General features: G+C 42.3%; 1 protein-coding gene across 1 annotated transcript in view; it reads right to left on the bottom strand.

Moving 5' to 3' along the window:
- Positions 1-16,366, bottom strand: part of LOC136857290 (zinc finger protein OZF) — a 113,954-nt gene that overhangs the window by 31,685 nt on the left and 65,903 nt on the right. The window contains exon 2 of the mRNA XM_067135827.2: positions 3,939-4,019. Within this exon, the coding sequence (XP_066991928.2) occupies positions 3,939-4,019 (81 nt within the window). The remainder of the gene's footprint in view (positions 1-3,938; positions 4,020-16,366) is intronic.

Below are 16,366 nucleotides of genomic sequence, written 5' to 3'. Positions count from 1 at the left end.
ATGTTGTGCTAATCACTTTATTTAACAATCCTGTCACTATCCAAGGGTTCTCGACGTCGGCAAATAAAGTGACGTCAACAAGAGGGGGTATGAAGGCGCAGTTACCCCGCACTCTTTGGGAAAAACAATTTTATTACATTTTAGCCATTTAAAACTAGAAAGCAGAAAATAATTCTTTTTGCAGTTCTTGCTTATTTCCTTAACTAGTGCTCAGAGCTTGACAACGGTCAAAATTAAGACACCCAATGGCGGAATTGTCCCCAAAACCAAAGTTAAACCTGTTCAAAAAATGAAACGGTGTCAGTATTCATTATCTGCCTTCACTGAAGCTGTTCAACAGGTTAAGTCCGGTATGATGTCGCAAAGGCAGGCATCTAAAACATACCAGGTCCCTTTAACAACACTGAACAACAAACTATTTGGACATCAGAAGATTCAGACTGCCCTTAGCCAGAAGCCGTTCCTGAGTCAACGAGAAGAAGAGGGCATTAGTGAATGGATAATCAACAAGGCTAGGAGAGGATTTCCATTGAAGAAAAAGAATTTACTTGACAATGTTCAGCAAATTTTGCAGTCATCGGGGAGGAGAACACCGTTTAAGCATGGAACACCTGGTAAAACCCAGTTCACATGTTTTATGGGATGGCATCCTTCCCTGTCCCAGAAGAAGGCTGAAACCATTAGCAAGGGCAGGGCTGCTGTCTTGGAAGAGAGAATACGTGGTTGGTTTGCTGGACTGTCGCACTACCTGGAATCTGAGGATGTAAGATCAATTATGGAAGACCCAAGCAGGATCTTCAATGCAGATGAGACGAATGTTTTGTTCCATAAAGTTTCAGGAAAGTACCTTGGAGTCAGAGGGGAACAGCTTCAAACTACGGCAACCTCTAAAGAGAAAGAAGGCACAACAGTGCTCGGAAATTTCTGTGCCGACGGGCGTTGTGCCCCAACAATGATCGTCTACAGCAACATACGACTTCAGCCACTTATCAAGGATAAGTGCACCTGAACCTTGGATCTACGAGGAAACTGAAAGTGGCTGGATGAAAGCCCCAACATTTCTGAACTACCTTCAACACTTTAGGTCATGGCCAGAGGTAGAGAAAATTACACTTCCTGTTCTTGTATTTCTTGATGGACACAGGAGTCACTTATCCCTTCAAGTCAGTGAATATTGTCACGACCATGGAATAATATTGTACTGCCTTTTCCCTAACGCCACCCATCTTCTGCAACCAGCAGATGTGGGGGTATTTGCACCTCTAAAGAGAGCATGGGAAAATGCTCTTCAAGACGAGGAAATACAAACTCTTGGTGCATGAGTAACCAAGGTAAATTTTATACCCACGTTAAAGAAAGTTTGGGATGATGCTGTTAGGCCAGAAATTGTGAAAAGCGCCTTTCGTAAGTGTGGTCTCTATCCACTAGATCCCAACGCTGTGGACTACACAAAATGTGTTGCAGATATTTTGGAAACCCCAGTGGGAAGGCAACAGCAAGAGAGTGATGAAGGCAGCTATTCATCCCTTTCCACTTCCAATCAGAAGTTAAAGTTAGGCTTGATGACCTGGAAGAATTCTTGCCTCCTCGTATTCTCGATAAGTTCAATGACAAACTAAGACGTGATGGAGAAAAACAGAATGGTGGTGAACCAGATTTGTATGCTTACTGGAAAAGTGTTACAACTCGGTACAATTCAACACATGAAACAATATCAGCTAATCGAATGAAACGATGACAGACAGTTCATCAGAAGATGATGGTGATCAGGGCAGAGATGATTTCACATGGAATGATGAATGTTAGAGGTGTATGTTCCTTCTCCCACGAAGGATCTTCCTGATGCCATCATTTTTAAGAGTGCAATAAAAGTTCACAAGCCGAAATTATTGAATGAGCATGAAATTGCTTCGGAACTTGCTTGCTCACCCACCTCAAAAAGTAGTGAGGATTCTTTCAAAGATTTTCTCAAAGTTCCTCAAGTACCAGAAAAACCTCATCAGTTCAGATTAAGGAAAACATACCCAATATCTTCAAAGGAGTACCAGAAAGATCTGAAGAGAAAGAAAAGAAAAAAGGAAGACTAAAGACATGTTCCATTCTCTGTGGAGGGATAGAGATAAGGAACTGATTTTTATGTTTCTCAGGATATTTTAATATGCATTAATACAGCCTCCTCTAATTTTGTGATTTATATTTAAGAACAGAGAGAGGTGAAAGAAGGTGTGGGCTGGAATCGGTCTATCTACAAGAGTCAAAATTTAATCCAAAGCTTTAAAATAAAGGTTATATTTCTTTTCAGAAAATTAACTATTAACAAAAGATATTTTCAGGTACAGGTAGTCAGGTGCAAAATAGCACTTTAGATACAACAACAGAAAACCCAAGTATTGGTAATTTACAAGGTTTGAGCTTAGAGCTCCAACTTTACAAGTTAACAACGTCTCTAATGTTGCGTTTAGTTAGATAAGGAGAGATATCTCCCAAGACACAATTTTCCAGAGCACTTTGCTTCAACCAGTACAATTTACAGCCTTCCAAAGGCACCACTCAAAGGTACATAGAAATTTATTACAGAATTCCACAAGAGCTTACATGCTCTACAATTTCTACCAAGGAGACTGCACTCCCAAACTCTTACTGCCTACTCAAGGCAACTTTACACAATACCTTTCAATTTATGGCCTCTCTGGACACAACCTACACGTTATAATTTAGATTACACAGGGGTATCGAGTACCCATTCTACTGGGCCTTCATGAAAAAGAAGAACAGGTGAAATTACTGGCCCAAACTCAAAATGTATGGAGGCGTACACTTGCGCTCCTTGAAAACCAAGATTAAAAGCCTACTTAGGCTCACGGCTCGATGATACAGAGTCTAATCCCAAACTACCGAGGTGTCTAGAAGGGCGAGTTAATTAATAATTTACAGGATGAAAGCGGTTACAAAATCATAGTTGCCTCAAGATAAATTGAAGGGGAATTCAAGAGGGTAACGCACTCTCTATCCCTGATTTACAATTTAAGTTTTTATGAGGTTTCACATGAGAAAGATGAAAGTTTACATTTTAGAAAAGATTAGAACCTTCCCCTCGGGTCAGTTTGCGGAGATAGCTAAAGAGATATAAAACTGGTGGCCATTACCTGGACTGATGTTCTGCTTGCCGAAGAATGAGGAATCCCGCCTCCTCTCTAAACACACACACTCAGAAGTTCGATGATCAATAAGACAAGTTAGCTCGAAAAAGCTACCACTTTTATACACGAGGGGAAGCTTCGAGAAGGCTCTGGACTAAATCCGGACACACTCTCTCGTTTTTTTGGCGGATAAAATAAGTACAAGAAACGTTTGATTGGTTGAAAAATAAATACAGAAAATTTATGATTGGTTAAAAACCAACTCTGGCAGGGTGAGAAGGAAGTGTTGCAAACTTTGAAGTATCGAAATGAAAATCAATTCAGTTGAGAAAACCTATAAACACAAAACTTCTTTAAATCACTAATTATTCCACCTTGCATCAGAGTGCACGACCTCAGTTTTTTTTGTAGAGACATCTATGGAGGAAAGTGCAAACTTCTAGTAATACACCAAAACAAAACAACGAAAACCAATCAGTTTAGGAAACTTTAAAATGACATATTACTCTGTTATTTAGTAGCGACATCTTCTGATCAATGTCCCAACTACATGCACTAGCTGTTTCGAGATTTGTTCGATAGACAGCGTTTTTTAAAGTGCTCCTTTTAAATGTACGGGGTTGAGGTGTACCTCCTGGTACAATAATAATAATAATAATAATAATAATAATAATAATAATAATAATAATAATAATAATAATAATAATAATAATAATAATAATAATAATAATAATAATAATAATAATAATAATAATAATAATAATGTAATTACAAAACTGAAACATTTAGGCTACTTACCTCACCCAGTCCTATAGGTAGATCCGGCTCAACTTTGATGTTAACTCCCTGCTCCATGGTATCCCGAAAATCGGGAACATCCTGAAAAATTAAAATCATGCCTGTCCATTAGCACAGAGGGGAACAAGCACACTGTATTAATTTCACACTGTCTTTTGCTACATGAGAGAAGATCCACCTGATATCTGCCCCTATTAGGGAATCAAAATGTTCGATCTCCTAATCAGTTCATATGAAAAATATTTAATTTAATTTAAAGATCTGTTGCTTTAATTAGATGCAAGCGGCGTGCGAGTTATGATTCAGAATTGAAACTGTCAAAACATCAGGTGGACTTTATCTTTCTGATTTTCTCCTTTTTTATACCGAGCAAGTGGCCACGTAGCTGTCAGCTTGCATTCGGGAAGTAGTGGGTTCGAGCACCACTGGCGGCAGCCCTGAAGATGGTTTTACGTGGTTTCCCATGTTCACACCAGGCAAATGCTGGGGCTGTACCATAATTAAATGCCACGGTTGCTTCTTTCCCACTCCTAGGCCTGTCCTACCCCATCATCGCCATAAAAACAACTGTCTATGTCGGTGCACCATAAAACAAATTGTAAAAAAATAATAATAATCTGACATTAGCGGGGAAAAAGATCCAACACATGGTATTTCAGGTCAGGGAGTATAAATAATGGTACCTAACAATCCCCAGCTTATTTTTCAGCAGAGTCCGCTGGATGATGATGTCCGGAATTCTTTTCAATTTTAGGAAGTCCAGCGTCTGCTTAGAAATTATCCTTCTAGCGCCAATCATAAGCTCAAAAGCCTCCCACTTTTTAATTTCATTCTTCTTCCTGATCAGTAAAGGATTCAATGGGGAAATATACATTCTCTCTAAGTGAGTGTGTCACAGTGGAGATTCTGCCTCATGTCAAAGTGGTGGTGGTGATTACTCTTTTAAGAGGAAGACAACTGGGTAACTTAACACTTTTTTTTTTTTACAATTGGCTTTACGCCGCACCGACACAGATTGGTCTTATGGCGACGATGAGACAGGAAGCGGTCGTGGCCTTAATTAAGGTACAGCCCCAGCATTTGCGTGGGGTTAAAATGGGAAACCGCGGAACAGGGCTGCCGACAGTGCGGTTCGAACCCACTATTTCCTGAATGCAAGCTCACAGATGTGCGCCCCTAACCGCACGGGCAACTCGCTCAGACAACGCTAATCAGAGAACAAAAATTAGAACAGGCCCGACACTTCTAAGAATGAAGGGATCAACAAAAGAAAGAAGGATCATGATATGCATGAAAGACTCCCTAAGCCTCTCAAACCTAATACAGTGGGGGTCGGATGATGATGATGATGATGATGATGATGATGATGATGATGATGCTTGTTGTTTAAAAGGAGCCTAACATCTGGGTCATCGGCCCCTAATGGTACGAAATGAGACGAAATGTAATGACAATTTAAAAGTCCAAAATTATCCAATGACCAGAATTCAAAACGCGATGACAAAGAATGAATGCGTGAATATGAATTTAAAACAATCAGTGGATTCAACCCCGCAATGCCCCACATTTCCAGAAACTATCGTAAATCAATAGTATTAATGACCAAGGGACTCCTTCTAAAGCACAATCCTGATGCTTGTTGTCTAAAGGGGTCCAAAATCCAGGTCATCGGCCCCTCATAATGGTAGTTATACACCGAGCTCGATAGCTGCAGTCGCTTAAGTGCGGCCAGTATCGGGGCTGTACCTTAATTAAGGGCACGGGCTCTTCCTTCTCACTCCTAGCCCTTTCCTATCTCATCGTCGCCATAAGACCCATCTGTGTCGGTGCGACGTAAAGGAACTTGCAAAAAAAAAAAAAAAAAAAAAGGTACTTATCGCTAGTAAAGTAGAACCATGGTATTTGTCATGTTGCGTTACTCGTCAAAAGTAGCGTAGGCTCGCGGTATTCCACACATTATGGCAATACTCACAGGTAATGTAATACGCGCATGTAACGCAGACCTATGGTGTTTCTCACATTGCGGCGCCACATACAGGCAACGCAAACCTATGGTGTTCCTCACATAGGTGTACTAATAACAGGGACTCGTACTATCCCGTGGTGTTCCCCACATAGTGGGTACTAACCACAGGCAACGCAGACCCACGGTGTCGCTCATATAGTGGTACTAATCACAGGCAACGCCCAGACCCGTGGTGTTTCTCACATAATGGTACTAATTACAGGCAACGTAAGCCTGTGGTGTGCCGCATGTAGTGGTACTAATCACGGATACTGTAAATCCCACCCTGATTCACACTCTGTTGCTACTAATCACAAACCTACTGTGTACCTAACATAGTGGTACTACTCGCAAGTAAAGGCGATCCATGGTGTTCCCTGCGTGATGGTACTAATTACAAGTAGTCTCGTGGTTCTAATTCGATCATCCCTTGGTCGCCTCTTACGACAGGCAGGGGATACCGTGGGTGTAGTCTTCATCTGTGTCTCCCACCCACAGGGTTAGGACCTCCTATCCGCCACCTGAGACGCGCCACGTGGGAGTATCACCTCTCCCCCTGCTACGCCAGCGTAGTAGGTTCGTGGAGTCGGGTTCGGAAGATAACAAGAGTTGTACAAGGGACGTCAGATAGGAAAGAAAGATGAAAGTGAGGAGCCGTAAGTAGAAGCAATACCAGACTCGGCCAGGGGAACTTGGTCGCCAATACACGCTCCCAAGTCGTATCTTACGACATGCAATGGATACCGTGGGTGTATTCTACAGCCCCAACCCACAGGAGGATTACATCATTGGCCCACACTGTTTACTGTTTTGCTGTGCGGTAGTAGGTAACAAAATCTGTGTGAATTCCTGGGAGTGACATAATACTGCATGATATGTCAACCGATGGCAGTGGTAGTAACCGCTGAAGGTATGGAAAATGACAAGTGGTAAATGGCATTACGTTATAAAAGTAAATATACTTCTCGAGACAGGCTGGTGAGTCTCTGGTATTCATAATGAACAAATCTCCTCTACAAGCAGTATGAGGCAAGATTAACATAATTTAGCTTTCGCTATAATGTTATTAACTTTGCAGGTCTTCAGTGAAGTGAATGGCATTACGTGATTATTGGGAATCTCCTCAACGTACCTGTGTGCCTTGAGGGGGCCGTTCACAATGAGTACAAGATCGGTACGATTATCAGAAGTTACGCTACCCCACACGATCACGGAACCTCCAAACGGTGTAATTTCGGCGAAGGTACATGGGGCATAGCGTTCTCCTGTCCTCCACACCCTAGCCCTTTCATCAGGCGACCTCGGGTTGAATCTTGACGGTCTCTCCGGTGTTGTGGCAGGAGTGCTGGTCCTCCGATTGGTTTTCTAGAGGGTAACTTTGCCTCATGGAGCTTCCCTCCGATTGTGTTCTCACTCATAGATACGTTGTGGGCCTGCATCAGACAACTCCGAGCTTCAACTGCTGTAAGAAGTCGGTTCCTCAACACTTGTAGCCTCAAAACGCGATCTTGCAAGGCAGAAGAGAACCTACGACAGCCTGAAGCAGGTTTCCTGTGGTAGGTATGATGATTTTGAAAAGTTTCACAGCCCGATGAATGCTTGTACGAGATGAATGGGAAACTTCTACTACATAGCAGTAACTACGGCCAGCATTCAGAGACGCCGAGGTGCCGGAATGTTGTCCCGCAGGAGTTCTTTAACGCGCCAGTAAACCTACCGACACGAGGCTGACGTATTTGAGCACCATCAAACACCACCGGACTTTCTTCCGAGCTCACGAGACTTCCACTTCCGGAGGCGCATATAGCCCTGAGGTTCACTCAGCCTACACCAAAAATGAGTACCAGGTTAATTCCTGAGGGCAAAGGCGGCCGGGCGTAGAGCTAACCATTCTACCCCATCACGTGCCGAGGTTAACAATGGTGGAAGCCTTTACCTTCCACTCCTCCAAGGGCCTTCATGGCCTGTACGGCTTTGCTTGCTTAAAAAAGCGTCTCCAAAAACCGTAAAATTAGTTAGTGGGACATAACATCAATAACTTTATCATCATTATTATTATTATTATATTTCGCATCAATTATGCTATTATTTCAGTATTGAAATCGCTCCTGTACCTTTGAAGCTGATTTGCCCGTATATGAGGGGTTTCTGAGCCATAAAGAAATCATTAATACGCCTGTAAGTCTCGTTTCTTAAATTTTACGACTTCCTGACGGGGATTCGAACCCACGTCCTTCCGGGCGAGCCGAGCACGCCTTTACCGCCTCGGCCAGGCAGCCCCTCGAGAAATAATAGGGTATACTTTATAGTTTTAAAACAATAATCACCACTGCCATCAACCATACATCTGCTATGTGCAACAGAAGGACACTATGTTTTCAATTTATTTATTTTTCAAAACAGCGGTAAATGCGGATGGATTTTATTTAATTTCGTGTGGCTATTACGAGCAAGGTGTAGCCCTTGTAAGGCAGACCCTCTGAGGAAGATGGGCGGCATCTGGCGTGTATCGGAACTGCGTTACTGTAGTGGAGGAGAGTGCGATGTGAGAGTTGCAGAGATGTTGAGGACAGTACAAATACCCAGTCCGCGAACCAAGGGAATTAATTAACCATTTACGGTTAAAATTTCCGGCTTCCGGGTTCGATTCCTGGTTGGGTCGTGGATTTTAATTGCAATTGGTTAATTCTTCTTATTCGGGGACTGAGTGTTTGTGTTTGTCCCTATACTCTTCTATTCATCTATACACACAACACATTTCACGCCGAACGACCATAGAAATATCCAACATTCAATACATCTCTCCGTATATGGCTGACATCAGGGAAGGGTATCCGGCCGTAAAACAACGCCAAGTCCACATATACGAGACAACGCCCACGACCTCATCAATGTGTGGAAAAGGCGGCAGAAGAAGAGGAAAACAGGAGGTCTCTATGATGGTTGGAAGTGTGATGTGCTGTGCGTAAAACACCGAATTCTCGAGGCAAAGGAATTAAAACAGGAGCCATTAAAATCACCGAGCCAGCTGAAAGTCGAGCACAGGACCCTCTGAAACAGCGATCGCTAACAATAAAGGCCTTCGAAAGAGCTGGACGTAAGCAGTTAGGCAAAACTACTAAATACTTACACGGGAGCACGAACAGTGTCTATCAACTTCTTGACCAACAGACCAACAGACGTCACCATGTCTGTCAACTTTTGACGCAACCCGAACTGGAAAACAAATTGCTTATTGTACTCTTGTTGGTGTAGTTGATGTAGTTCAGGGGCGTATTCTCCTTGAATGCAAGGCATTCATTGCATGCGTTATGATAACACAAAGAACTGTCTGATGTACGATTTTAGGTTGTTTCAAGTCGAATATTAACGATTTCATCTCTCAGAAGTTCAAAAGGTCCGCGCAACTGTACTGGTTCCGTTGCTTGACTACGTATGGTGCTGGTGTAGCCTCGCCGTCTACACCACTCTAGGAAGAAAGAGACAGCGAATGGAGAAGTTAAGGATGTAAGGCATTCAATCTTAAAATTGCATTCGGTGGCAGACGTAGTTCTGAAACCCTCCGAACGATGTCGCTGCAATAGAAACTTGGTCAGAATTTGTCACCCCATACCTGTGCTACCCTCTGCCATCTGTTAGCAACTTGGAGAAAGTCGGCATCTGTACAGCGAACGGGACCCACAGATTACCCCCCACCCAGCGAGAATCCAACGTGACGAAACTGACCAATGCCACTGGGGTGACTTACCTCCAGTGGCTAACTTGTGTTTTATTATATTTTGCGCACATGTGGTATTAACGATGGATGAGTCTAAAACGGATATAATTATAAATCAGTTTGAAAAGCCATTTACTGGCCGTTCGTTTGATGAAAAGATTCAAATAGTTAAAGCCGGGAGACCTCTACCTTCCCTCGTAAATTTCTTCTTCTTCTTAATCTGCTTACCCTCCAGGGTTGGCTTTTCCCTCGGACTCAGCGAGGGATCCCTCCTCTACCTCCTCAAGGGCAGTGTACTGGAGCTTCAGACTCTGAGTCGGAGGATACAACTGGGGAGGATGACCAGTACCTCGCCTCACCTGCTATGCTGAAAGGGGCCTTGATGGGGGATGGGAAGATTGGAAGGGATAGACAAGGAAGAGGGAAGGAAGCGGCCATGGCCTGAAGTTAGGTACCATCCCGGCATTTGCCTGGAGGAGAAGTGGGAAACCACGGAAAACCACTTCGAGGATGGCTGAGGTGGGAATCGAACCCACCTCTACTCAGTTGACCTCCCGAGGCTGAGTGGACCCCGTTCCAGCCCTCGTACCACTTTTCAAATTTCGTGGCAGAGCCGGGAATCGAACCGGGCCTCCGGGGCTGGCAGCTAATCACACTAACCACTACACCACAGAGGCGGACCCTCGTAAATTTAAAAATAGAAAACAAGAATTGTGTACGCACGTTCAATCCAGAAACTTACAGTAAAACTGTTTGGCTCGAGTTCACCTACATGTAATTAGGGTGAGCAGAATTGAAATTTACTTAATACATTGTGTTAACTGCATGGTTACTAGTTGCATGCCTCAGTGGAGATTCCAGAATACGCCACTGATGTAGTTGTTGTTGGGTAATTATGTTTTAACTTCACTTTATTCTCACTTTTAATGTTAAGCTAGTAGCAAGTTCAACCTATAGTACTGTAAACCGTAGTGTTAAGCTCTGGAAATACTTATGTGTGAATTTGATATGATGATGATGGATTTAGATTGTTAAACTCGTAGTATTTCTTGTAATATTTTCTTTCCATGGAATTGCTTGTTGTACTCTTGTTGTTGTAGTTGTTGTTTTTGTTGGGTAATTATGTTTTAACTTCACCTTATTATCACACTTGTCCGACTCGTTAGCTGAATGGTCAGCGTACTGGCCTTCGCTTCAGAGGGTCCCGGGTTAGATTCCCGGCCGGGTCGGGGATTTTAATCTTCTTTGGTTAATTCCATTGGCTCGGGGGCTGGGTGTTTGTGCTGTCCCCAACATCCCTGCAACTCACACACCACACATAACACTATCTTCCACCACAATAATACGCAGTTACCTACACATGGCAAGTGCCGCCCACCCTCATCGGAGGGTCTGCCTTACAAGGGCTGCACCCGGCTAGAAACAGCCACACGAAATTAAAAATTATCACACTACAGTAAGTGATCATTGCACCGGGATATTTCCCAATTGGGATGTATTTGCTAATAATAATAATAACGCTATTACACGCTGAGAGGAAAAACAATAACTTATCTTGTAACAAAATACCACACAAGGGGCAGTAACCAATAATAATAATAATAATAATAATAATAATAATAATAATAATAATAATAATAATAATAATAATAATAATAATAATAATAATAATAATAATAATAATAATAATAATAATAATAATAATAATAATAATAATAATAATAATAATAATATGGCTTCTGTCACCCATTGCAAGCATTTTAATTTAGCACAATTTAGCCTGCCTGTGTGTCAATTTCGATGTTCCGTTTTACTCTACATCTACAAGATCTCTTATTGGGCGATCTATGGCCGAGTTTGAATTAATTTTTACGAGTAAACACCGAATGTCCGGAATTTGTTTCCGGAGATCTTTCACAGGCCGACATCGTACGACCTGGGGTACTACCTCTGAAGGATTTGAACCCGCGATCTTGGGATCCAGAGGCCGATATTCTACCAATAACCCACTGATGCTGATACAGGATCGCGTTCATCCGGATCCCATTAATCCAGAAGTTGGGACTGATTATGAAGATAATATTACTACATTACAGTAATTTTATAAGGCGCAGAATGTGCATTATAGGGGAAAATAACGATTATTCTCATGTACAAAATGTATCAAAGATTTGTTTCTTGCATATCAGTATACGGTAATGTTCGCAATCATTTACGCACAGTTGATATATGCACAGGAGATTCGGATCATGAAAACTCTCAGTGACACAGAACAGGTAGGCCTATTGTTTGAGGCCTTAGGGTTTGTTGAGATTAAGTCTGAAAAGTTACATCAGGGTTCAATTACTACATTCCCTCGAGCAATATCCATGTCAGCCAATCAAGAATTCGAACGGAATTTTTAAAAATGTTTCTACATGCATTTCACTCTTTAAAATAATTGTTTTAAATCTTACATTATAATTGAAATTTACGGGGTTACCACTGACGAAATGAAAATTCTTTAATTCTAAGACGATTGTTCTGAAATAGTCTGAAATATCCTGAAATGTTCATTTATAATTAAAAATGGATCATTTTAGAATGAAATATTTTTGTTTTGTTAATGTCTTATGTGATACAATCGTTTTAAGAGTGATATTTTATTACAGTTAAACCAAAGCAAACCCCATGGCGCAACAGCCGCGAAGGGCCTTGGCCTACCAAACGACTGCTACTCAGCCCGAAAACTTGCCCATTACGAGATGCCGTATGGTGGTGGTGGTTACTGTTTTAAGAGGAAGCACAACTACGCAACCATCCTCCATATAACACTAATCAGCGGGAAAAAATGGAAAGGATCCACCGGACAATTCGGAAAATGAAGGTACGGGCCAAAGAAAGACATGGGCCACGAAGGACGTGAAAAATGAAAGACTCTGTAGGCATCGACACCTAATGCCATCCGGGTCGGAAAAGAACACGAGTTGACCAAGGAAGGTCCGATAGGTTAGACGAAAAAGAGGGGCCTGGCACAAGTAAGTGGAAGCAATGTCAAGACTCGGCTAACGGACCCATGGTCGCCTCTTAACTTACGACAGGCAGGGGATACCGTGGATGTTATTCTACCGCCCCCATCCACAGGGGGTGAGGTGTCGTATGGTCGCCACGACGAATCCTCTCAGCCGTTAAAAGGAATATGTCTAAAGCAGCCTGTTTCTTCTTTAATTCCAAATTACATAAAAGAGTATCAAGTTTGGTAATGTAGTTCATTCCGATGACATCCATAACAAAACTTGACACATAATGTCGCACTATGTCCATAGCTGCATTGGAACTGTTGTGCAGGTCTCACTGGTTTCATTTACGTCCTCAGGTTACTTATTACTCCCTTTATCAATTATCAGCTGTTCATGAATTTCATTTACCATCTGCACTATGCAGGTTGCAACATTGTCATCACATTCAACATATGTGACAAAATTTGCCTCTTTATCTGTCCCGAGCCAGTTAGATTCTTCATCCATATTAAACAGTGTTTATTTCCACCGAAACATCATCAGTGGCTGAACGAACGAACCCCGCTTTGTGGTAACAGTTCCAAAATGTTTGTTTTCTAGAACGGGGCAGTTATCTCACCGTCGCATAGCTACTCAATTGTAATCACGTAGGCTGAATGGATCTCAGACCACCCTGCAGATCCAGGTAAAAAATCCCTGATCCGACCGGGACTTTGTTATGCTTGCCCATAAAAAAAATAGCTGTGGGTATGTGAACCCGAATTAACTTTGAAAGAAAAGAATATTTCCTGTTGGAAAAACCCCTTTTGATTCAACAGGTATTTGTCAGTACGAATATTTCCTGTTGGGAAAAATACGCCGCTGGTGCAGGGAAGACAGTGGCGGCGCGTGGATAAAACGTCTGGGGGTTCAGAGTTTTGGAAAATAACATTTTCAGATATAAAATAGTGACATTGCTTGATTAGCAACGCGACTTTCATTGTAAGGCACACGGGTCCAGCTCGAAGAAGTTAACAAAACAATGAGGAATGTAAGTGGGAGGATATGAAATGCAGTTAATTTAATTTAAGCCGATCTAATTTCCTCTGATTTTGAAGACTTCCCTTGTGTAGGAATATATGCTTCAAGAACGTGTTAGGCAGACTGCTGTTTTATGTCTTGACATATTTTACTGTTTACTTTTCATAAAACACGTAGATCCTATTACTAATTTAAACTTTCATTAACCACATAAACTTAGGCTATACAAACATTACCAAAATATTGCTTCATTGCGGTTACTTATATCAGAACCGCCAAATTTTTACCGCGCGATCTGAGACAGTGCTTCGGCTAATTTCGGGGCTCCTCGTCTCTATCAGTGGTCCACTCGCCAGCCAACGAGGCTATACAAACCGTGGTTACCAAAATATTCTGCTTCATTGCGGTTAATTATATCAGAACCGCCAAATTTTTACCGCGCGATCTGAGACAGTGCTTCGGCTAATTTCGGGGCTCCTCGTCTCTATCACTGGTCCACTCGCCAGCCAACGAGTGGCTATAGCAGCTCGATTAGCGCTCCGGGCGTTGACAAGTACCACTACGGCCGCCATGATATAAATGTCCCAACTAAGAGCTGTCTGGAGCCGTGTGAGTAATCTCACATTTGTGTCAAGTTAATCGTTGATAACATTATTTAGAATTTGGCTTTATTTATTGACGCGTAAATATGCCTACATTCTGTTTCGCACGCTTTTATTCGAGAAAACAAACGGTGCATCTTATTTCAGGCAAGTTCATTTCTTTTCTATTACAGGAAGGCTACGTATATTAAAAGATCATCTTACTTTTCGCCACTGTAAAGCACAAACTCTCGTCACAGGTTCTCCATAAAATACAAATAGCTGACTAGGCAGTGGGTGAATAACATGAAGAGAGACAAGTGGTATCCCACGCAGCAAAAGTACTCTCTGTTCAGAACATTTTGAACAGGACTATATATACAGAGTGAAGCGAAATTCGCGCATTCGGGCGTCGCAGCGCGACTCCTCACATGCCAGCAATAAAAAAATATATCTCACAAAAGTTCGTCCTACGAGTATATCCGGCAGGGAAAGGACGTTGACGAGTGGCAATCTGGCAACACTGTAGCCACATGTATGGTAACTACCTCTGTCAGCATATATTATAGGTGGGCCGGCACAAGGTTGCACTTGACAGTTGTAAGTCATGTTGGCACCACTACAAAAATGAAATGAAGAACGTCACCGTCAGACAGAATCACCAATCCACTACTTTTTATGTCAGATACAGTTACGCATTTTATTCATGTTAATTCGTATTTAATTCCGTATAGTGTTCATAATCTTTTATTTGCTTACACAAATATGAGCATTTAAAAGATATTATAAGGTTTAAGCGAGCTACAAAATTAATACGAACTATTTTCAGTTGATTGTTGTTGGCAATATAGGTAGTATAGTGGTGTCATCTACAAGTAGCTTGACTACTGTATTGAAATGTTGCCGTTTTGTCTGTCGCCGCGAGCACGTGGTCAGGTGTGATTCGCGCGTTTATGAAAGTTTTGTTTTCACTGTGAGATAATTGTGAAATTTTATTTTAACGAATGCAGTGCGATGTCTCGGAAATGACAACACAGTCATGAAGCGCGAAGTGATAATCCTTTGAACCGCGGAGTGTCCCTTTATATAATTTAGTCAGGCATTAGAATTAGTGCGGAGAACTCGTGAGTTTTACGAGAGGGAGACGAAATTCGTACGCTTGTATAGCCGTCTCTCCGTTCCTGTAGATCATGTTGTGGATCGCATATCTCAAACATTAGGGCTTTCAAGCGTACTGTCATTCAGACAGGTGTTCGCCTCCAAGAAAAGAAGGAAAAAGTGACTGGGGTACATAGCAGTAGCAAAAACGGGGCTGATAGTAGGGACTTGTTTCACAGCACTCCGGGAAAGAAACGAATTAAGCTATCTCCTGTAACAGGAATTAATTCCTTCCAGGCTGATGCAATATGAAGACACGAGTACGATTTTTACAGCTCAAAGTCCCTTCTGTCATTGTTATGGACAATGCACGTTACCACTCCGTAATAATGGACAAGACCCCTTCTTCGAGCGCCCGTAAAGAACTGTAAGTGGAATGGCTGCAGTAAAGAAATATCCCAGCGCATATGTGTATGTCTAAATTAGTCGACACCGGGCGAGTTGGCCGTGCGGTTAGGGGCGCGCAGCTGTGAGCTCGCATCCAGGAGATAGTGGGTTCGAATTCCACTGTCGGCAGCCCTGAAGATGGTTTTCGGTGTTTTCCCATTTTCACTCCAGGCAAATGCTGGGGGGTGTACCTTAATTAAGGCAACGGTCGCCTCCTTCCCATTCCTAGGCCTTTCCTGTCCCATCGTCGCTATAAAACCTATCTGTGTCGGTGCGATGTAAAGTAAATAGAAAAAAAAAAATAGTCGACGAGGTAGCGAAGGAACAAGGGCACGAGGTTATTAGGTCAACCTCATTGAGTTGGTACGGTCTGGGGTGAAGTAAAACATTACGTACGCACGTATAACAAGTCCTTCACAGTTACTGAAGTGGAAGGACTGTTCCGGGAGAGTATTGCTCGAATAGATGTGGCTTTGTGCAGGAAGAAATTTAGCCATGTCGCAGCATTCATTAATTCGGCAATGACAATGCATGGCATCATCAGTGACTCTGATGATCTG

The sequence above is a fragment of the Anabrus simplex genome, chromosome 1 (genome assembly GCF_040414725.1).
Source record: "Anabrus simplex isolate iqAnaSimp1 chromosome 1, ASM4041472v1, whole genome shotgun sequence".
NCBI classification, from domain to species: domain Eukaryota; kingdom Metazoa; phylum Arthropoda; class Insecta; order Orthoptera; family Tettigoniidae; genus Anabrus; species Anabrus simplex.
This window is presented reverse-complemented; position numbering and strand designations above follow the sequence as displayed.